This window comes from Trypanosoma theileri (genome assembly GCF_002087225.1).
Source record: "Trypanosoma theileri isolate Edinburgh chromosome Unknown TM35_Tth_17_V1, whole genome shotgun sequence".
Taxonomy (NCBI): domain Eukaryota; phylum Euglenozoa; class Kinetoplastea; order Trypanosomatida; family Trypanosomatidae; genus Trypanosoma; species Trypanosoma theileri.
This window is the reverse complement of record NW_021639859.1, coordinates 30,307-51,428: the sequence shown is the minus strand read 5'-3', so window position 1 is coordinate 51,428 and position 21,122 is coordinate 30,307. Positions and strand designations below refer to the sequence as shown.

The window sequence follows — 21,122 nt, the reverse complement described above, 5'->3', positions numbered from 1 at the left end:
TTTACCTCTCGGCTCTTTCTCTTCCGTTACGAATCACGCTTCTCTGTTCTTTTTTCTGGGAACAGCAGAAATGAAGTAAAAAAAGAAAAGAAAAAAAAAGAGGTCACTATTAAAGTTGTATTCGTTTACAATGATTATAATAATAACAAGTATTATTCTTTTAAAAGGCGAAAAAGAAAAAAAAAAACAATAACTATTTTCTTTCCTTTTTGATAAATTCAGCAAAAAAGATAATGCTCACAATCACACCATTACACAATCTCTTTCTTTCGAAGAGTGGGCCTCAAAAAAAAAAGAGAAAATGGTATTTAAAATGGAGTACAGATTACAAAAAAAAAAATTGTCATATTCACAAATTAATATCCAGTATATATATATATATATACGAAACTATACACGTCTATGTGCTTCATCACAGTTTCAGGGCTGTTCGCAGATCACTTACGGTGGCAAAGGCATCCACAAAACCAGCAGAGAAAAGAGGTGATGATTCATCACTTACATTATCACAATAAAAAATAACAATAACACGTGGCATGGCGTATGCCCAACGAATAACTGTATCCATAAACGCATCCTCACTAAAATGAGTTTCTGTTGGTAACACAATCCCTACAACGGACCAAGAACGTTCAAGAGCTCTACTTAATGTATGAAATGCCATTACGCTTGTTTTTTCTGAATCTTTAGATGGTGTTGTTAACTTTGCATTAGGTGAAAATGAAGATATCTCTGTTGTACTATCTTCTTTGAGTAAATCAAATTTGCTTCGTGAATCTGGACACAATGATTCAGCTATTGCAAAATCATATTGATTCATCAAAATACCTTCAAGTAAGTCTAAATGGTGAAGTGCATGCGCATTAGAGAGAACAATTCTTACAGCATGAACATGTGACTGCCATACTCCACAAAAAGGGATACTTTTATGAAGTGTTGTACATGCTAATCGTCTCTGCTTTGTGGGAGACATTTCACGCAATGTTTCATAACCTGTTGACTGTCGTTCTGCACCAGGAAGAGATAAAAGAACGGATCGCACTACTCCTTTTAATATACAATGAAACCAACAAGAAGGTTGAATTATTCCACAATCATTGATAAATGGACAGAAAACCGATTGAACATCACCATAGTAGTACATATCACCAACAGAAAGCCACAATCTAAGTACTGGTAACAAATCTTCAAATAGACACGCAAAATCAAGAACAGAACGTAATACTGGTAATTTTAAAGAGAGATTCAATTCTTCATTCGATATAGAATCTTTCTTAGTGGTATCATTAAATTCATGTTTCTGAGATTTTTTTCGTGTCTGAAAAATTTTTTCATACACTCCTAGGGCCTCTGATAAGCATTCGTTAATTGCCATTGAACGACTTTGCACAGAAACTAATAACCACTGAGGTTCCTTATCCGTATCACGGCGTGAATACAATTTACAAACAAATCCATCAGTCATGCGAAATAAAAGTTCAGCATTATATCCACGTCGACGTTCTCCACGAGCAATCATCATCATCAGTTCAAAATAATCCGTTTCAGTTTTTACTGAACCTTCTACTTCGTTAGTGAGTACAAATAGCAGTTGCAAGCCGTAGGGTTGAGGAAGGGAAGCGAGAACCTCTTCGGAAGTATGTGCAATACTAACACAGAACGCTGAAGAGTTTGTCATTGATTCAAGTAAAACATCATGATAACTCCAGTGACTCACTGCATCCCAAACATTTCTTGCTTGAAGTGTTTCTATCGATTTTTGTTTTGTTTGAATTATATTGGGTAATTTGTCACTACAACTCTCTTTGATATCATCACATAAAGGGAAAGAAGAAGATCTAGCTTCATATGGGGAACCACTTCCGTCTCGTAGAGAATGCATAACACTTTCATCTTGTAAAAGCCGTTGCTTAACACTCCACGCGATCAAAGCTTTTGATATGCGTCCTTCTGTTGAATTGTTTTCAGAAATATTTCGTTCTTGGCAAAAAGCATCGCTATCGTGAACTACTGGATCAACCGAATTTTTTAATGTTTTAGAACTATCATTTTCTACAGTACACATGGATCCCGTAAAATATTTGGGTTCTTTCTCTTTTGGGGAAGATAATATAGTTCCCTCAAGATCGTTCTCATAATTAAAATCTTTTATAGGTTTACCGGATATTTGCGTATTACCAAATGTAGTGGATTTTTTTCTTCTTCTTTGGTGAATATCTGTTTGAACAGGAGCGTCATTTTCTTGTTTCTTGTATCTAGGTTGTCTATGAATATCAGAAGAGTCTACAACACTCTCAGCCTCCTCCTCCTCCTCCTCCTGAGGGTTTCCAACAGTTGAAATATGAGTTGAGGAATTGACAGATGAAGAACTTCCGATATTATTTCCTCTTTTTAATATTTCTACTGCATCATTCTTATTTACATAAGTTTCATCTACAACTTTTTCTCCACTCATATTTTGTAAAGTTTTTATATAATCAGAAACTTCAGTTTCATCATTGTCATGTGAAGATATCAAAGCTTCTTCAATAATACGACGTTCTGACCAACTGTCTGCAAAAGCAATCTCTATTGTACTTACCCGAACAACTTTTATACGTACTGCATCCTTAGGAATTAGCACCACCTTCAAAAAAGGTCCCATTAAGGTACCTGGAATAATAGCCCGCATTAACCGTCCTTCTATCCCTTTTGCACGAAGAACGCTAACATATCCAGTGCGTGGATGATTTGAGCACGATATAACAAGTCGTTCAATCGGTGTCTCCACTTCCTCTGACCCATCATAGATCGGTTCAAAGGCTATAGAAAGAAGAATATCTCTTATTCGTTCTACATGAGTACCTGTAGATTCTATTGTTGGTGCAACATGCGATATAACTTCTTTCCGAAGGTAATTCTTAGGGAGACAGTTCAATACAAAATAGGGTTGTGGGGTTTGGGAAAGATTCGTACTCCATACCTTTTCTTCTTGTCGTTTACCTGCCAAAGTACTTTTAAGTAATATAGCAGATGCTCCAAGTCCACTTGATTCAACTATTCTACAGGGGATCTGATTTGGTGAAGGAACAAAAGGTGTGCTTCGTTTCTGTTGTGGTCGTCGCTCTTGCCTTAATTTACTAGGAGATATGAGAATCTCCTGTGTATTCCTAGTTGAGTCAAGAGTTTTTTTTGAAGTAGTGGAAACTTTCTGAGCTTCCTTTCGTTTCGCATTACTTTCCAATGAGGTACTTGTAAAGGTTTTCTCTGTATCTACTTGTGCAGACATCAATGGTGTCTTTGAACTACTATTCAATAATGAGCCATTTTTAGATGTAGATGGTGCTACAAGTCTTTCCAAGGCTTGAGAAACAGCATCTAGGTCCAATTCCATATAATCTAAATCCCTCTAACACAGAGATAATACCCCCAGAACCATCTATCTTAAAAACGGAACAACAAAAACGAAAAAAAAAAAAACATTTATATACATATGTATACATATGTATATTCATAAAATTTAAACTTCAGTATTTGTCATATAAATATATATAAAATAGATTAATCAACATTCTAGTAATATTTATAAAAGCGTTTTGATAGCATACATAGTACAAAAAAAAAAAGAAAAACAAAGAACACCTATACGTTTCATCATGTCATATAGGATTTGCAAATTGGATCAAGTCAAAGAAAAAAGAGAGAAACAAATGTAAGGGGGAATTAAATATCATTGAAGTACCGTTCCTTCTTTGGCCTCTTTTTCTCTTTTAAGTACCTGATTATTTACCAATACATATGGATGTTGTAGGAGATTCTTGCTGTGTTGTGTATTGTTTCGAAGAAGATATTGTGATAACCAGGAGATCGAATTAATGTTCCCTGTGGCTCCATATGAACCTGGGAATGATTCTGGATTTAGACGTCTCTGTTGCTCACGTCTCACTAATTCGTACAATGCAGGGACAAGAGTAGGAAAAACAGTTTCACGTAGGTAGGTAGCATTTTCATCTTCTAACGGAAGTTCAACAGATGCATCAATTCCTTCATAACCACACCACAGCTGTTCTTCAATTAAACGGACCATCATCTCCTCTGATGGAAATGATATATTTTCATACTCTTCCATCACTAATGCTATTTTTTTTCCCTTTTGTTTAAATACAAAAGCAGAAAAAGAAACAAAAGAAAAATAATAATAACAATAATAATATTAATACGAGTATAATAATAATAATATTAATATTAATAATAAAAAGAGTAAAATCCATTCTTATTATATCAATCATGGCAGGTTCTTGAACTAAAAGAAACAGTGCAACTTGTCATCCGGAACACCCATTCCCCCGTCTCAAAAACTAGAATTTAAATTAGTCCAACAAAACAGCGACACGATAACAAGAACAAAATAATAATAATAAAATAAATCCCCCCAAAGAAGAAAGAAAGGGAAAAAACGAAAATGGCAAACATCTCACAAGGAAACAAGTTGTTAGAGTCCATAAAAAAGAAAATAGTGGAGGATTGACCTCATAACTGAATGTCGTAATAATGATTCACCATAATATGAGCCCACTACAAATGTTGCACGTACTCATCAGCGGTTGTAGTTAGTGAGAACAACAGAAAGCACCCACTAAAGAAAACTTTCCCAGAAGTCTATCGTAGAGAAGTTTAATTTGAAGTTCATGTCCCTACAGATGTCATTGTACTGTTTCGTTGAGCCATCTTGGTAGTAAATTTCACACCATGTGCGCCGTTAAGAAGAATCATAAACCTTTTAATATATTTAATGCAAAAATAAAGAAGCAAAGAAAAGGAATAAAAGAAATTTATTCTTAAACTAACCAATTCACTCTTCTGCTTGCAGTTCCTGTTCCTCTAAAAGAGGATTATTAGGATCAAGATTACAAAATAAAAAAAAAAGAAGTAAAAAAAAAAGTACAACTCCTACAAAGTAAAAAAGAAATCCACTAGTTTTTTTTCCCTTTTCTTCTTTCCTATTGCACCTTTCCCCATCACCCCATAAAATAATAAAAAAAAAAAACTCTTTCTCTTTCCTAATAGCGAAGCATATTTTAAATATCGATAATAGTCTACTGTACGTTATTTTTCTTTTTGTAAAGCTTGTATACAAAAATTAACATATTAGTCACAGTGATAAAAATAAAAATAAAACTGGTTAGGGCCACAGTCAGATCAAACGAGAAGCTACTCTCCTCACTGGGTTTCAAAGGTGATGACTGTTCAAAAAACTGTACGACAACTTGTCCTTTATCACCAATAGAATCCAGTACTTTTTGTGTATGCAATAACCATGAAGACATATTCCTTAGTTTAATTATTGTAGAACTCACTTCATCTTTATTTAACGAATTAACGTATATGACAAAATTAATTGTAAACGTGCGGCTGAGATTATCAATAGTAAAATTCTGAATATCAGCAGTATGATCAAAAAAATCATGAAGATCGTTCTGAACAGCTTTTACCAATTCTTCCTTATGATGCAGAGAAAAAGTACTGAAATTATGATGTAGAATGAGCATGTACGATGTGGGTTCCCCTGACATCCAAATATCCAAATAGTACGCTAGTCGTTCTCTTTGTTCTTGAAGTGATGAGTGATCAGCAGGGTTTGGATAGGAGAGATCACCACAGTGACCACAACCTTCACATCTTGCAACAAAAGCTTGATAATTTGATTTAAATGTTTTAGTAACTCCTACTTCTGTCCATGGATCATCAGATCCTTGTAATGCAACCACATTTCCAGCATTTGGTTTTTTACCTCCCCATTTGGAATTAAACTGAAAAACGTCAGGAAATATTGTATCACCAAATACTGCACGACATTGATTTACAAAAAATTCTGTACTTACATCTGGAAGTCGAAGACTGTTGTGATATCCCACCTGAAAATAGGCAAGTTCTTTACAAGTTTGAAAAATCCAAGCGTAACCACAACCAGTCCAATGATTAGACATTGATGTATTTGTGAGACATTGAGTGCTGTATCCACAATTTGAAGTGAATCCTCGGCCATATAAACGAATAATCATTTTTAAGAATTGTCCTAAAGGATCTATATTATTTTGATCTACAATCATATTACACATTTCCCATTTTCTACCGTATTGTACAGCTCCTGACACCGCATCTGCCAACATAGAGGAAACCTCAGACTTTTCGAAATAGTATGGGATATCGTAACGATCCAAAAATTCCAAACGGGTAGTTGAATTTTCCCACATTTTTGAGAAGAGTGATTGTACTATATGTACAGATTTTGCACATTCACGTGGAATTTCTGAATTAACATGACCATCAAAAGCATAAAAATTCAAACGAGGTTCTACAACACCACTACTGCTCCAGATCGCCAGAGCTGAAGTTGGATACTTTACTTTGAACCAAACACTCAAGGCACCAGCGTAACTTCCTCCAACTATAAGCCAACGTAGCTTTTTACCAATAAGTTTATCTTCAACAAAACGTTGAAAATAATATAAATCATCGAGAGCAATATCAACACTTAAATACTTGGTAAGCTTTTCTTTTTCGGTCAAAGGAAAAGGGAAACTACCTCCATAATATCGGTTTTCCAATGTAAAAAGTAACATATTTCTTTGGTGACCATACATTCCAGGATAACCATCAGGAGATGAGATAGCCGGTGCTTCTCCACCAATGTATAACATAGCTTTATCACTACCATTCCAAGCAGAATAATCGACCCAATATCTCTGATTAAACACAGGTCCCTCAGGATCAGAATGATTAACCAATTGAGGAAATAGAGCAGCAGTTCCGTTCACATACTCTCTATTGGCTCGAAAATTTTTCTGATGAATTTCTTTCAAAGAGCGAAAAAGTTCTCCATGAGAAAATCGAGCCCCAACAAGATTCGGAGGCGTATAAGCCTCAACAAACCCATTTGAAATCACCAGTAAGAAAATGAAGGAAAGAACCCACATCTACAACTTTAGAAGAAGAAAAGAAAATGACTAAAGATAAGATCAAAAAGAAAAAAGAGAAGAAGAATTTTCTTTTTTAGACGCCGCTGGGCCCCGGCGAACCCGAACGTAAAAATAAAAAAAAAAAAAAAAAAAACACCGGCGCGCGGCACGGGCGGTTTGACCTCCCCCCGCCCCCGCCCCCGCGCCGCCCCGAGCCGGTGGGAACAACAAAAAAAGGAAACGGCACCGGCGGGGCACGAGGCACCGGGGCCCCAAAGAAACAAACAAAAAGACCCTGGACGGGGAAAGCCCCACCCCGGCCTGGCCGCGCAAGGCGGCGCGGGGGCCCCAGAAAAAAAAAAAAAAAAGAACCGCGGGGGCCTCGGCCACCCCCCCAACGGGAATCCCCTTCCGGGCTCGGGCCCGAAAACGAAACCCCGGGGCGGCGGCGGGAAAAAAATAAAAACGGGGAGGGATCCCCTCCCCTTTTTGGGGAATGTGCGGCCCCGGCCCCCAAATTTCTTTATCGGGGCCCCCGGGGCAGCGGGCCTAAGACCCCCTCCAGCGGGGGGAAGCGGAGGGAACGGAAAAAAAAACCGAACCCCAATCCTTTCCTTTTGTTCTGCTAGAGCCCCTTTCTTTGGCAAAAACAAAAAAAAAAAAAAAAAAAAAAAAAAAACCAAAGGAAGGAAGAGGATCGCGCAACCCTTTTCACGCCCAGACTCTCGCCGGACAAAACGGGATATATATATATATATTTTTTTTTTTTCCAAAAGTTCCCAGTGGATAAGGATACAAAAAAAGAAAAAAAAAGGGAAAAAAGGCAACGAGACACCCACAAAAAAAATAAAATTAAATATAATAAAACGGCCCGCCACCGCCAAACGCAAACACAACTTTGTTAAAACCAACGGTTCCGCTGTTTCTCCTTTAACTTCCTTGCCAGCTCTTCAAAAGTAGCGGCCTGCTCCGCGAGTTCGCGCGACCGGTTTTCAATCTGGGCGATTCGTTCCCCGCGTTCTTCGAGACGGTTTCTGTTTTCACTCATAATTCGCCTCGCCTCGCTGAGGGTGACGTTTTCACGAGCGGCTATAGATTTTAGCTCTGAATACCGACTTCCTTGCAACAATTCTTTTCGCTCTTGCTCGGGGTCTGGTTGTTTTGGTGCCGTTGGTGGGGTCTTTTCCAAGGGTCTCGTGATACGTTCTTGAAACTCGTCAAAAGACTCCGATCGTTCGCTACACAAAACTTCACACTCGATTTTCAACACAACATCTTCCCATGGAAGCGTCATCAGCCGTTTTAAAAATCCATGTTCCTGCTTCATTGTTGGTGGTGACGGCAAAAAACGCGCATACGCCCGAAATCCTGCCGGGGCAGGTATGTAGCATGAATTGGTAAAATATCCGTGTCCCTGGTTAAAACGGGCTACTTCCTCAGACGCCTCTCTTGAAAGTAAAAGGTGTCCAAGCGTTCCACCTCGACCCAAAATATATACGTGAACACCGTCTCCTTTGATGGAAACTGGGTAAATGCGCAAATCACCTTCCTCGTGAACAAAATGTGTCATTACAAATGGCTTCATCAACTCATCAGCAGAATTTAAATCAAATAGACTAAACCATCGCCATTTATTAGCATCCCGACTTAAGAGAAGAATAGCACGTAATGATTTGCAAACCACGGCATGTTCCAAGACACATCCTGACGGGATCTGGTATATTGCCAAAGATTTTTTTTCTCCCCCACTTGTTGCCAGTTGTGTAGCGCGAAACATATTAATTTTTCTATCACCACAGAGTAATACACTTCCCTCTTCCCTCTGATCACTTGAAACATCTCTTGATAATTTGGAATTTTCTTCTTTTTCTGATTCTGCTACTCCTTCTTGCTTTTCTTCAAGAAACTCCCATACAAGATTTGCAAAGGTCCAGGAAAAACTTGTCTCTACCATAGCTATATGACTACAAGGGAATAAAGTTTCACCAAGAGAAAGCTCTATTCCTGTATCTACCACAACTTGATTATCCACTATATTGATACATAATTTAATGGATTGCGCATCTGCAGATGATATTGGATGACAATCATTCTCAATATTATCTCTTTTAAGGTACCAAACATTATTCCCATCCAAACCGTATCCCACTGAAAAGGAAATTAGGAGTCGACCAAGGAAATCGCGTAAAAAGATACACCCTTCATTTGTATTACTTCCGCCAGTAGTGGAATCAATCTTAAGAGAAATGGATATCAAAAGCTTCTTGCCCCAATTAGATTCATAAAAAGAAACTTTTTTTGAGTGTGTCAAAAGACTATTATAACGCCAATCTTCTCGTTCTGTATTTTGAAAATAGGTTAAAAGTCGCATTCGAGACATATCCCATACTAACAGACCCTTCTGACCTGACAAGACACAAAATAACACTAAAGAGCTTTCTCCATCTATCCTACTTTTGCTTCGTTCTGGAACATCATCCCAATCTAACCAAGTTGTATGAAATGATGTGACACTAGTTCCTGCAGGGAATAAACCAGAAGGATAATGTACCATATGGGGTAAATGACCCTTTTCAACATCTCCAACGCTTCTTAGATCTATGAGAATCAAGGAACCATCACATAACTGAAGAAGAATACTCCATCCACCATGCATAATGTTGAATTCTGAACATGTAGTATCAAGAGACTCTAGATGACATTCAACTAAAATTGCTTTTCGTGCTACAGCACCATATTCTCCTCCAGTTGTAAGAGATGCAATTGACGCAAGCATTTCTTTCGAAAATAAAAGAAAAGACTCCACTTTTGGAGGTGAAAGATGCATAATGAATAGAGTAACCATATCCTCTTTTGCTACAGCACGCAAAATTACTTTTGTTGTTTCTGGAGGTTCTGGAAAAGCTCGTTCAAGTATTATTAGCGATCCATCACCCTCAACATACTCACAACCTGAACATATGATATCTTGCTTTATCAATTCCTGAGGTATAGGTAAGCACTCATTAGATGAGGGAAGTAAACAAATACCTCCACTAAATCCATTGGAAATTATTCCAATAATTGCACTATCTTCTTCTTTTGTAAATTCAGAGGCATTTACCCTTTTCATTCCAGTAAAGATAATATTCCACGGGTTAGTTTCCTCTCGAACTTTTCCCATAAAAGGAGAAATAGTATACATCGTTTCTATAGGTGGTTTTACGATAAACATTTCATTATCTGAGGAGGAAGAAGAACGTGGGATATCTAGCATTTCTGTGATACATTTCACAGCTCGCTTTGCACGAGATCGTTCAACTAATAAAGGTCCAGAATCTTGAATCATTAGAATAAGTATATTTAATTCTGTCTCAGAACACATCCCTAACCAGTATTTAGAACACGTACACGGAATTATGTGTTGTAATGTAATCATATCCTTACTATCAGGTGATAAAGTGGATTCTAACTGTAATGCTGCTACATTTGCTAATATGTCTTCTCGTTGAATAAGCTGTTTCTCCTCCATATCTACCACAATTTCTACTAAATCTTTCGCAGAATACAACAACAAATACATTTGACATTTTTTATCAGATTGTACATGCGTTGAAGATCCTGTACTACGTGCAATATATATACCACATGAAGGAGCTATAGTATCATCAATCTCATTTTCCTCATTCAGGTTTACAAAATTTGTTGATAAACGACACCCAGTCTCCAAAACCCAAGTAAGTTCCACGGATTTATCTTTTTTCTTTTTTCCACTATTTGACCATATTAAAACAACGGAAACATCCCTTGTCGTAGCAACGACATAGGTTCCTCCTGGTGTCACTTTACAAGTAGTGAGAGCAGATCCTATGGTATTACCTGATGTAGTAAAAAGGGTATAGAGACTATTCTCCTCTATATCCCATTTACAAACCCCAGAAACTCCGGAAATTACTGCTATAAACATATTTGGACTCGTCGCATAAGAGTCCATTGCATAAATATAACCATCTTTCGTAGGATTTGTTGTAGGAAGAAAAGGACGACAAAACTCAGAAACATTACTTGTTAATGCTGTCCAAACGAGACTCACCTTATTGTTCTCTTCCTGTTTTAACTTCCAATACGCCACAGTACCATTACGACAACCAACGGCTCCCCATGTTACACCTTGGGGAACATGCAAACATGTAAAGAAAGTCTCACTTTTCCCACGAGGAAAGAGTGCACAAGTCGGATTACGCTGTGTATAATCAAGAAGCAGTAAACAATCAGGGGAAAGTAATAGAAAACTTGAAGTTCCAGCAAGGATGTGACAATTTAACCAACAAGTACCTTTACGCACTGGTAAAACCGCCCGTCGACGGCCCGAAGCTAATACAACTACTGGTTCATTATTACCCACGCAAATTAAAACTCCTAAAATAGGATCATATGCACATAAGTGATATGCTTTGTAATCTATTGTTTCATCCGTACAAAACACATTAGTCTGTTTAGTAGTAGTAGTAGTAGTAATAGCAGTAGTACTCTGATGTCGCGATGAAAAGGTTGCCGATTCCTTTGAATCCCAAAAACGAATTTTGTTGACAAACTGATCCATTAAATTCCTGATCTCACTTATGCGTATCAGGGAATCAGCCTCACTATACAAGTATATATATATATATATAAATCTCAAACACGTACTTTTTCTTCTTTTTTTTTTCTGTTTCCTAATGTAATTTCGCCAAAAAATTGGCAAGACCGGAGAAAGGAAGAAAAAATAAATAAAGAGATAACCCTTCGACTGAAGATTACCTAATAAAAGAAACATAGAGACACATATATACATACACGTAGATACAAAGAGTAATTAAAATAACGTCCACCTTCACATCACGAAAGAATATGAGTAGCCCCAGCAATGTCAACACATCTTTAGACACAGAGCAACAACAAGAACAACAACAAAAAAAAAAAAAAAAACCGAAACAGAAAAGCAAAACAAAAAAAGCAAAAACCAATGGAAAACTAGCATGTAACAGGAGAATTGATCATCACTTTTATTTTTTACTACACATGGCAAGACTCGCTTGACACTTTTTCAACGCTTCAGATGCCGATGTATACCGCTGTTGAAGTGAATCTATAGCTGCATCCATTGCCCCAACGGAATTAGCATTAGGTGAGGCCGTAAAATAACTAGCTGTAAGAATTACAATGAGAATACATGCCATAGAGAACAGTACAACTTTTCGAAGACGAGATGATGCAGCAAGACGCAATTTACGAGCTGACATAACGGCTTCTGAAACAAATTGTTGTCTTACACGCTCAGATGGGGCAGCATATAATAATTCAAATGGAGATGATGTATTATTGTTTGATGCATTTCCAACATTTGGTAAAGGTGCCGTACTAAAGATTGGTTGAGCTGAAAAGTTTTCCGTTTGCAATTGTTGAATAACACTGGCTGACCTCTCTGCTTCTAGTTCACGAATACGACCCTCAAACTGTCGAGCTTTAGCCGCTTGTTCTTCACGATAATAAGCAAATTTCGCACTTTGGGCAATTAATTCATCCAGTTGTAATTGTAGTTGACGTATTGTCTGCTCCTTTGTTTGCAATTGTGACTGCTGTACTTCTACCAAACCACGTGCAGAATTACACTCCCGTTCAAGAGCTACAAGTCTATTAGAGGTTTCCTCTGTAACAGCTGCATGTCTTGCACTGATAAGCTCTGTTTCACTTTGTTGTGTTTCTAACTCTACCATACGCTGACGGGTACGGTGATGGGCCTCTTCTTCTTCACGTAAGAGTCGTCTCAGTTTTTGTCTCTCTCCTTCCTTTGACATGACTTCCTCCTCGCGTAGGGCAATTAATCGTTGACTTTGTGCCTGCATAAGTTCAAGTTCACTGATCGTATGTTGACATTGGTCCAACTCCTGACGAAGATCATCCATGCGATCTGTTTGTTGATGTTTATCTTCACGTGATTCCCGCAGCGCAGCCTCCAATGCTCGACATATACCTTGTTGTTCCTGCAATGCCACTTCACGTTCATGCAAGAGACGTTCATAGTGTACTCGTTGCTCTTGCATAGCTTCATTAACACTCTTCGTCAGACATTCCGCCTCATCTGCCATTACAGTTCGTTTTGCCACCGCCTCACGTTCGCGTATAAGGGCATGTTCATACTCTTGACGTTTATTTTCTGCCGTCTCCTTCACATCCTGTAATTCACGCTGCAGTCGTGCTACGTTATCTTCAGCCTGTCGAAGACTATGCCGAAGGTCTCTCTCTTTCAATGTATGTTCTTCCCCTTTAGACTCCAATGCGCTTTCCAACTGTGATGTTTTTGAACGCCATGTGTCTATTTCAGTTCTTAGTTCTGCAATTTTTTTACCTGCTTCCATCGTTTCCCAATTGGCTTCCTCAACTTGACGTTGATAACGAGTCTGTTCTGCAGCCAGTTCCGTTTGCAACTGCTTTTCACGCTGTGATGCCGCCGATAAAAGTGCCTGGAGATGTGATACATCATCATTAACCGTAACACCAGCTCCACTCGGTATCTCATCTTCCTTTACTTCACTCCCACCATTAGATACTGCTGTTAGTGCCTTATCCTGCTGTGTGGATGAAAGCTGAGAAGAGGCAGTAGAAACCACCACAGCCTTCCGTGCTTCACTTAACTGTTGTTCCAACTGTTCATTTCGCTGCCGCATGGTTTCCTTAAATCGTTCAAACTGCTGACAGAGTTCCTGCACTTCATCCTTCTTTGCCGTTTCCGCCGCCACTCGTGCATGCTCCGCCTCGAGTTGTCGCTTGTATGTTCGCTCCACTTCTTCTAATGCCTTGCGCAGTCGATCCTGCAGATCCGCCACTTTCGCCTCCGTCTCCCGCACGTACGTCTCATCCATTTTTCCAGAAGCCCCCGCACGTCGCAATTCATCCAACATGCGTCTATCCTCTGAACGCTGTTCCACATATTGTCGCTTTTCTCGTTCCGCCATGCGACGATAGGCATCATACTCTGATCGTAGTTTGGTGGCATCTGCAAGTAAATCATCGTATTTGCGTTTTTGATCGGCTAGTTGGTTTTGCAGTTGTACTACCTGTGATACAAGTTCATCCTTTGTTGCCTTGTTGTTGAGTTCAGAGGAGGTGGTCAAGCGGTGTGTGTTTGAGGGCTCCTCCCCCAACTCCATCAGACGCTGTATAAGCGCAGACATACCTACAAAAAGGGGGAAAAATAATAATATGAGTCAAAAATAGAATAATAAAAATAAAACAAACACCGAACCTACCTACACTCTGCGGAGGAACGAGAAGAAAAAAAGAAAAAAAAAAGAGAAAAGGTATACAAATAACCATTTCGAAAAGAATTCAAAGGAGAACATACAAAAATCAGAAATAATAATAATAATAAATATATATATATATATATATACGGGCTGTAAATGTCTGTGTCACTTCCCTCCTTCCACACCAGAACAGCATATAATATTCAAGTTTGTATGCATGAATTGACTGACCAAAAGAGAGAAAAAAGAAAACAAATGATAAAACCAGAACCAAACCCTTCTGTAGTTAAAACTAAGGAAATAAAGAAAAAAAAAACTCTTTAGATACCTATAATAGTGAGAAATGAAAACAAAAAAAAAAAAAAAACAAAAAAAAAAAAAAACAAGAGAATAAATAGATAAAATAAATCCCATTCTACACTGCCTGTTCTTCTCTCAGGCATCTTCACGTGCAACCACGAGGAATGGTGCAAGGTGACCGTAGAGTGCGGGTAGAAATGCTCTGTAAGAGGGCAGTGCTTCCACTTCCACACCAATGAGATGTTCACCCTCCTCAACAACGGAGAGATCATCAAAGTGAAGGATAACGATATTTTGTCGTCGATCTAATTTCAATTTCTGTCTCTTCTGTACTGCTGAAGAGTATGCGGCATCCTTTAAGAAATCTGAATTAAGAATAGCAGCATCTGCATCATCCTTTAATCCCTTACCCTGTCCCTTATCAACAGTTGATAATAATATCTTTTCAAAAGCATCAGGGTTGGTGGACTGGAGCGTTTTCTTCGTTGTCCCACAAAGACGTGATGTCATGGGACGACAAAGAAATACATTAACGGCACCATAGCCACAACACGGAATTCCATTACACTGTAGTTTCTGATGTTGCTCAAGAATTACCTTCATAGGTGGCATGATACGATGTGGAGTTACCCGTTCTGTCCTTGGTTCCCACCATAACCGCATGGTAGTTGTGCGGTGTGCTGCGCAGAGTGGCAATTCCGCATGAACTCTTGTTAACATGTGATGGTCGCAGAATTGAGAAAGAATGGGCTGCAAGCGATTATCACGCGTTGCGCATTGTGTGATGATACCTACTGTGAATTCCGAGTAATCACTGCGTATCATGAAGACTCCCACCACTACTGCACTTCGCCGCATGGCATTATTGGTGGCACTGAGTATAAATTCTGCAGCAAAAATGACACTGCGCTTCCAGAAAGAAATACATTGTTCAATTGTGAGATTCTCCACAGTGTGACAGCGGGTGCGGGAGGTGTAATCCGCATACGAAGCGGTCATAGATATCGCCCCATGTACCGACAACTGGGCGGCAGATTCCACAACTGTCATTGAACTTGTTGTTGCTCTTCCTGCTGCTCCTGTTTCTGCTGTTCTTGTTAGAGTATCAGTGATATTATGTTTTTCAGGTAGTTCGAGTATGTGAAGAACATCTGTGAGTTTCTCACATGTGCAAAGATACTCACTCTTATTAAGCTCCTCGTGTCTGTGAAATACGCATGCCGAAACGTGTTTTTGCTGTACCTCTCTCCCTTCCTTGCACCACTGCATGTACAGCTTCCCCTAATTCCAAATACTGTTAGAAATAGTATTCTTTTCTTTTATTTTCTTTCCTTTCCTGCTCTCCTACTGTTATGTTTGCCCTGATACTACTCCTCTTTTTTGTTTTGTTTTACATACAAATATACACATATTGTATCGTGCAGCAAATATATGTATACAAAGTCAATTTAAAAAAAAAAAAAAAGAAGGGAAGAAAGAAAATAAATATCACTTGAACAATCGTAGAGAGTTCATCCCATTGAATGAGGTGTAATTTATTTCTACAAACAGAAAACAACAAAGGAAACGAGTCCAAAGAGCAGTAAGCGTATTAGCTCTTCTCTTAAACACACTTTCTTAACCAGAGATGATGGGAAACACACACACACACCAAAAAAAAAAAAAAAAAAACGAGAAAGCAAAACCTCTTCAGTTTTCTTTTCTTCTTCTTTTCTTCCTCGAGTCAGTTTTTTTTTTTTTTTTTCTTTCTTTTCCCATAAAAACACACATCCCTCACACTCCTTCTCATTCTTTTCCTTCTCTCCGTCTCTCTCTTTTTCGATTTCCGATGTCTCACGGTTATGAGATGATGGAGGTAATATCTGCAAACCGCAGTGGCTGCTGGTTCGTATCACTCTCCGGTGTGTTAAACATCGTCGTTGCGAACGTCACCGTCTCGTTGTCGCAGCCCCGCACCACAACCGCATCGCCGGCGAGTTTCACCGCCTCCTGCAGTGCCGTCTGCACTTGTGTTGTTGGGATGCCCAAATAGACGGCCATCTTGGCGAGCGGGAGCTGCTCGAGTGTGCTGCTCACCACCGTGACGATGGAGGCCCGCATCTGCGCCTCGAAGCTCGGGGTGGCGTGCAGCAGCGCCCTCGCCTCCGCCCACACCTCCCAGAACTGAGAGAAGCGGCCGCAGCTCAAATAGTTCTCAAGATCGTAAATGGTGCTGAGTTCCTTCTCAATGTACGGCGCATCCTGCACGTGGCCCTGCACAAGGGAAATACAGGCGGAGAAGTCGCTAGTGTGGAAGCGCGGGAGCGCCTGCAAGAGAATTCCAAGAAGAAGACGCTTGTCTGGCTGCGTGCCGGCCACAACGTGGCTTTTCAAAAAGCGGAGAAACAAACTTAAATCATATGTGTCCTGCTGTAGCGCCTGATCCACCTCCTTTGCCAGATCCCGGCTCATTCTCAGTGTTTTATTATGCTGGTGAGAGAGATGTTCTACCCTTTCCCTTTTTTTTTTGAGAGAAAATCAAACAAAGGAGAAGAAGGAGGAAGAAGAGGGAAAAAAAAAGATGGAAGGAAGCATAGGGATAACGTCTATAGTTTTGAGTCAATCCTCTCTCATTGGAAATGTTAAACAGTGAGAAAGTTAAGCAAGTATAATTAAAAATAAAGTTCTTATAAAACGATAACTGTTGTTAAAAAAAAAAAATAATCAGATTACTCTTGATATCACTCTGATCATTACTTGTTACTATAGGTCTGCGTCATTTTTATACAAATATATATATATATATATACAGGAAGGAATAAATAAATACAACAAAGGGTAAGAAATAGTGACAACAAGCTCACTCTTTTCATTCCCCAAACAAGATCCAAAAATAAAATAAATAAAAATAAACGCCTGAAAATGCATCTCAATATCTTATAAGAATCAATAAAATGATCTTACAATGAATCATCATAGGATGGGGCTATAACTGAATGATATTTTTGCCCTCTGCTGTACCTTTGCAAGTTCCGATCTTGGGTGTCCATCTTGAGAGCCTGAGAACTCTCTCTTGACCCATATGTCTCTTTGATAGAAATAGATCCGGGATTGTATACAGTTTGCATAGTATTGAGACTTGTATCTTGTTCATCAGGAAGTGCCCACGCTGCCACAAGTTTTGGTTCCTTGTTATTATCAGAAGTGGGGAGACCACGCGGAGCAGGTGATGTTGATTTAAACTTGTTATGATTACAACTCTTCTTGTCATGTCCACTCTTTCTTATCCCCTGAGGCCTCGGTTTCACAGTACTCTGTTTACATCCCATTGAATTACTCATGGGACAAGAAAAACACAAAAGAATAAAAGGAAGAAAAAAGAAAAAGAAATGTATATTTTACATGCACCAGCAAGAAAAAAAAAGACAAAGCATGGGAATAAGAGAAATAACAACTCCAAATAATATCCAGATAAAAATATGAAAATAATAGTAATATATATATATATATATATATATATATATAATTGTATTTCTTTTTCATTAGATGTGGGTTGAAGATGAACAACAACAACAAAAAAAGAGCTCTCCTTTATACGAACGCTCTCAAAGCTGAAATTCCGCCAAAAGTGGAGGTAGTCCTTTGCGAAAGCGTGTTTTAAGTGTAAAATCCCGTGCCAACTGATAACCACGAGCTGGCTGCAGCATCCCAACATGAATTGTTGCATCAAATGGATCACCAGGCACAAGATCCCAACGATCAAAACTGAAGAGAGGGAATGCCTCACCTTGCGTCGTCATTCGCATTTGCGTCTCAAGTCCAAAACTGTCCATTGCTGGCACTAACGCACGCACACACACAAGTGTTGTGGCGGCAATTGGTTCCTCCGACACAATACTACCTCGGCGCATTTGAAGTATTTCCGCTATCTTGGCCACACACTCAGGAGGACATGTGATATCAACAGCGAGTACGGGTTCGAGAAGCCTTGGTTGGGCCCCAAGAAGTGCCTGTTTGACGGTTGTTCGTGCAATTGAAAGAACAGCTGTATCTTTTATTTCTGCTGCTATATCAGCAAATATCAGTCGTAAAGCCGCGCCGCGAACAACATCACCTGTTAAAGGTCCAGATGCCACTGCAGATCTAAACCCAACAGAAATGGCTTGTAAACGTTGTTGTGTAAGTGGTGCCAATTCTTGCTCCTCTTCAAGTGTGTCATTAATGAGTATACTAGGTCCTTTAGTGGCGTGAGGACCTGCTGCAATGACATGTCTAGCGTCAAGAGCATCCATATCATATTGCCGTAGTGCTGTCCATACCTTTACAACACTGCTTTCATCCGTTGGAAAGAGATTGAGTTGTTCGTATTCAATACGTTCTGTTAATTGACGATCCATTGTACCACTTGTGAAACCAATTTGTGCTCTCTTTGAGCCACTAACAGCCAAAATACCATCCTTCTCTAGGACAGTTTCTGAAAAGGATACAAAAGGTTGTGAAATACCAATTTTTATTCCTGCACAAAGTCCACATCGCAATTCATGCAATGCAGTATCAAGATGCAGTTCACCATAACCAGTGAGTGTAAATTCTCCTGTTTCTTCCTTGTGCGCATCAAGTCCTGGTGTTGTACGTACAAGAATTTGTAAACCAGATTGAAACTGTGTACTTTTTGTGGGATCTTTAAGTTCTACACCAACGTGAATAATTGGATCCCCACATTTAAGTGGATATACTTGGACCTCATCCAACCACGCAGATGATGCATCCTCTTCTTCTTCTTCTTCTTCTACAGCATTATACTCATCCTCTTCCAAAAGGAGAGAAGCTGTAGCAGCACCACCAACCAAAACAAGATGACTTCCTGGTCGTGTACCAAATCCATTAAGAAGAACCACCTGACCCGCAATTGCAGACTCAACTTCAACAAAACCATCTACCATTTTAAGTAATAGTTCTTTTACTACAAAAGTATAAAATGGTTCAGCATCACTTGAATGTTCATCCACCACCACCAATTTCATACCACGTTTTAACACACCATACAGGACACGAACAACTGCAAAGTTCTCTGTTCCATTATTTTGTGATCGTAGTAATGGAGCAATTGCAATGGCGGAGTTCTCCAAATACGATGGAAGGCGATACCGTGAAAGAAGCCATGATGAACGTTCATTTGTTTGTGGTAAAACATTAAGGAGTATATCAATACCTTCAGTTGCTGCATCACCACAGAAAAGTCGTACCGCTTCACGTACCGCACTTACAGGATCTCGTGGATATGGATGAAGTCCACTTGAGAGAGTCTCGTGACCTTTTCCTGTAAGTGCATGAGCCACAATTTTGTAGAGTGGTTCTAAAATAAATGAAACAAAAGCAGGTCTCTGACGGAAGTTTGTGATTTTCACAAATTTACCCTTCTCAAAAGCAATCTGGCCCCATAGTCGTTTTGACAATGCTGTAGCATCAATAGTAGGATATTCACGGCTGTACTTTAGCGCAAATGTTTCAGTTGAGAAACAAAATCCGAGTTTTGAGGATGTAAAGCAAACCGTTCCATTCACTGGTGAGACAAGAAACGGGGAACCCAAACTGGTGATCTCATTATTCACAGCATCTATCACCATACGTAGTTTACGGTAAGCGTCAATGGGTGGCAGCTTAAGATCCATAATGAGTCGATCAATCTTTGTGATGACGAGAATAATTGGTATTCCCTCCTGTAATACTGCCTGTCGCAGCAGTCGTGCACCCCCGCGTGATAACGACTCCACTGCATCCACGCAGAATAAAGCCGCATCTGCCAGACGTAAAGCAGCAGATGTTTCTGCTGCAAAATCCGGATGTCCTGGTGTATCTATAAAGCTTACAAGATGTGAGGATTGTTGGTATTGGGCACCCGCTACCACTTCTGTAACCATACCGCTCTTAATGGAGATTTTACGTTCCACTTCATCCTCCCGCTGTCGGTAGGAGCGTCCTCCCAATAGAAGTGAAAGTAGTGATGTTTTTCCATGATGTAAATGTCCAATAAGAGCTACATTACGGTGTCGTGAAGAAATACCACGTACAAGATCAAGAAATCCACGTTCAGGGGAAGAAACTTGTTTTTGGTGTTTATCTTGAATAAGAAGTGATGTTACTCGTCGGTCTTCTAAAAGGAATTTACCTTGTGTTATATCTGCTCGACGATCTGAAACAATATCCTTACTATCCACCAACGGTTCATTAATAGATTGATTTGCCATCTCACCAATAATGAGTTCAACATCATCACTAAATTCACTGCTTGAATCACCACCATTACGTTTTTCTTCTTCATCTGATGAATCGGTATGGTTACTTCTGCTATCATCACTTCCTTCTGAATGTTTCATATCATCATCACTAACAGTAGCTACCTCATAATCATTATCGTTGCTGTTGGCATTACTGTCACTGCTTTTGCTGTCATCATCAGACTGCAGTCGGTTCCCGTGTTCGTCATACCCAAAATTCATATCTAAAGCACACTGTAGCTTCTCGACACGTGCCTACTTGGCCAAATCTGAAATTCTTAAAAAGGAAAAAAGTAAAAGAAAGAGCACATACATAGACATAACATTAAAAAAAAGAATAATATTATACAAAAAAAAAAAAA

The 21,122-nt window shown here is 39.2% G+C and overlaps 9 protein-coding genes across 9 annotated transcripts; all 9 read right to left on the bottom strand.

Moving 5' to 3' along the window:
• Positions 1 to 412: 412 nt before the first annotated feature.
• TM35_000171250 (uncharacterized protein) lies at positions 413 to 3,373 on the bottom strand (the record flags this gene model as incomplete). The annotated part of the gene is made up of 1 exon (XM_029026204.1): positions 413 to 3,373. One exon carries the CDS (start codon positions 3,371 to 3,373, stop codon positions 413 to 415), a length of 2,961 nt encoding a protein of 986 aa, XP_028882319.1.
• A 336-nt stretch (positions 3,374 to 3,709) lies between these two features.
• TM35_000171240 (uncharacterized protein) lies at positions 3,710 to 4,108 on the bottom strand (the record flags this gene model as incomplete). Its single annotated transcript, XM_029026203.1, has 1 exon — positions 3,710 to 4,108. The coding sequence occupies one exon, from the start codon at positions 4,106 to 4,108 to the stop codon at positions 3,710 to 3,712; it is 399 nt and encodes a 132-aa protein (XP_028882318.1).
• Positions 4,109 to 5,075: 967 nt separating this feature from the next.
• On the bottom strand, positions 5,076 to 6,956 carry TM35_000171230 (serine carboxypeptidase S28; the record flags this gene model as incomplete). The annotated part of the gene is made up of 1 exon (XM_029026202.1): positions 5,076 to 6,956. The coding sequence occupies one exon, from the start codon at positions 6,954 to 6,956 to the stop codon at positions 5,076 to 5,078; it is 1,881 nt and encodes a 626-aa protein (XP_028882317.1).
• Positions 6,957 to 7,839: 883 nt separating this feature from the next.
• Positions 7,840 to 11,520, bottom strand: TM35_000171220 (putative R-SNARE protein; the record flags this gene model as incomplete). The annotated part of the gene is made up of 1 exon (XM_029026201.1): positions 7,840 to 11,520. The coding sequence occupies one exon, from the start codon at positions 11,518 to 11,520 to the stop codon at positions 7,840 to 7,842; it is 3,681 nt and encodes a 1,226-aa protein (XP_028882316.1).
• A 442-nt stretch (positions 11,521 to 11,962) lies between these two features.
• TM35_000171210 (uncharacterized protein) lies at positions 11,963 to 14,131 on the bottom strand (the record flags this gene model as incomplete). The annotated part of the gene is made up of 1 exon (XM_029026200.1): positions 11,963 to 14,131. One exon carries the CDS (start codon positions 14,129 to 14,131, stop codon positions 11,963 to 11,965), a length of 2,169 nt encoding a protein of 722 aa, XP_028882315.1.
• Positions 14,132 to 14,638: 507 nt separating this feature from the next.
• TM35_000171200 (uncharacterized protein) lies at positions 14,639 to 15,772 on the bottom strand (the record flags this gene model as incomplete). The annotated part of the gene is made up of 1 exon (XM_029026199.1): positions 14,639 to 15,772. One exon carries the CDS (start codon positions 15,770 to 15,772, stop codon positions 14,639 to 14,641), a length of 1,134 nt encoding a protein of 377 aa, XP_028882314.1.
• Positions 15,773 to 16,342: 570 nt separating this feature from the next.
• Positions 16,343 to 16,954, bottom strand: TM35_000171190 (translation initiation factor 3 subunit K; the record flags this gene model as incomplete). The annotated part of the gene is made up of 1 exon (XM_029026198.1): positions 16,343 to 16,954. One exon carries the CDS (start codon positions 16,952 to 16,954, stop codon positions 16,343 to 16,345), a length of 612 nt encoding a protein of 203 aa, XP_028882313.1.
• Positions 16,955 to 17,442: 488 nt separating this feature from the next.
• On the bottom strand, positions 17,443 to 17,811 carry TM35_000171180 (uncharacterized protein; the record flags this gene model as incomplete). The annotated part of the gene is made up of 1 exon (XM_029026197.1): positions 17,443 to 17,811. The coding sequence occupies one exon, from the start codon at positions 17,809 to 17,811 to the stop codon at positions 17,443 to 17,445; it is 369 nt and encodes a 122-aa protein (XP_028882312.1).
• Positions 17,812 to 18,087: 276 nt separating this feature from the next.
• Positions 18,088 to 20,982, bottom strand: TM35_000171170 (putative U5 small nuclear ribonucleoprotein component; the record flags this gene model as incomplete). Its single annotated transcript, XM_029026196.1, has 1 exon — positions 18,088 to 20,982. One exon carries the CDS (start codon positions 20,980 to 20,982, stop codon positions 18,088 to 18,090), a length of 2,895 nt encoding a protein of 964 aa, XP_028882311.1.
• Positions 20,983 to 21,122: the final 140 nt, after the last annotated feature.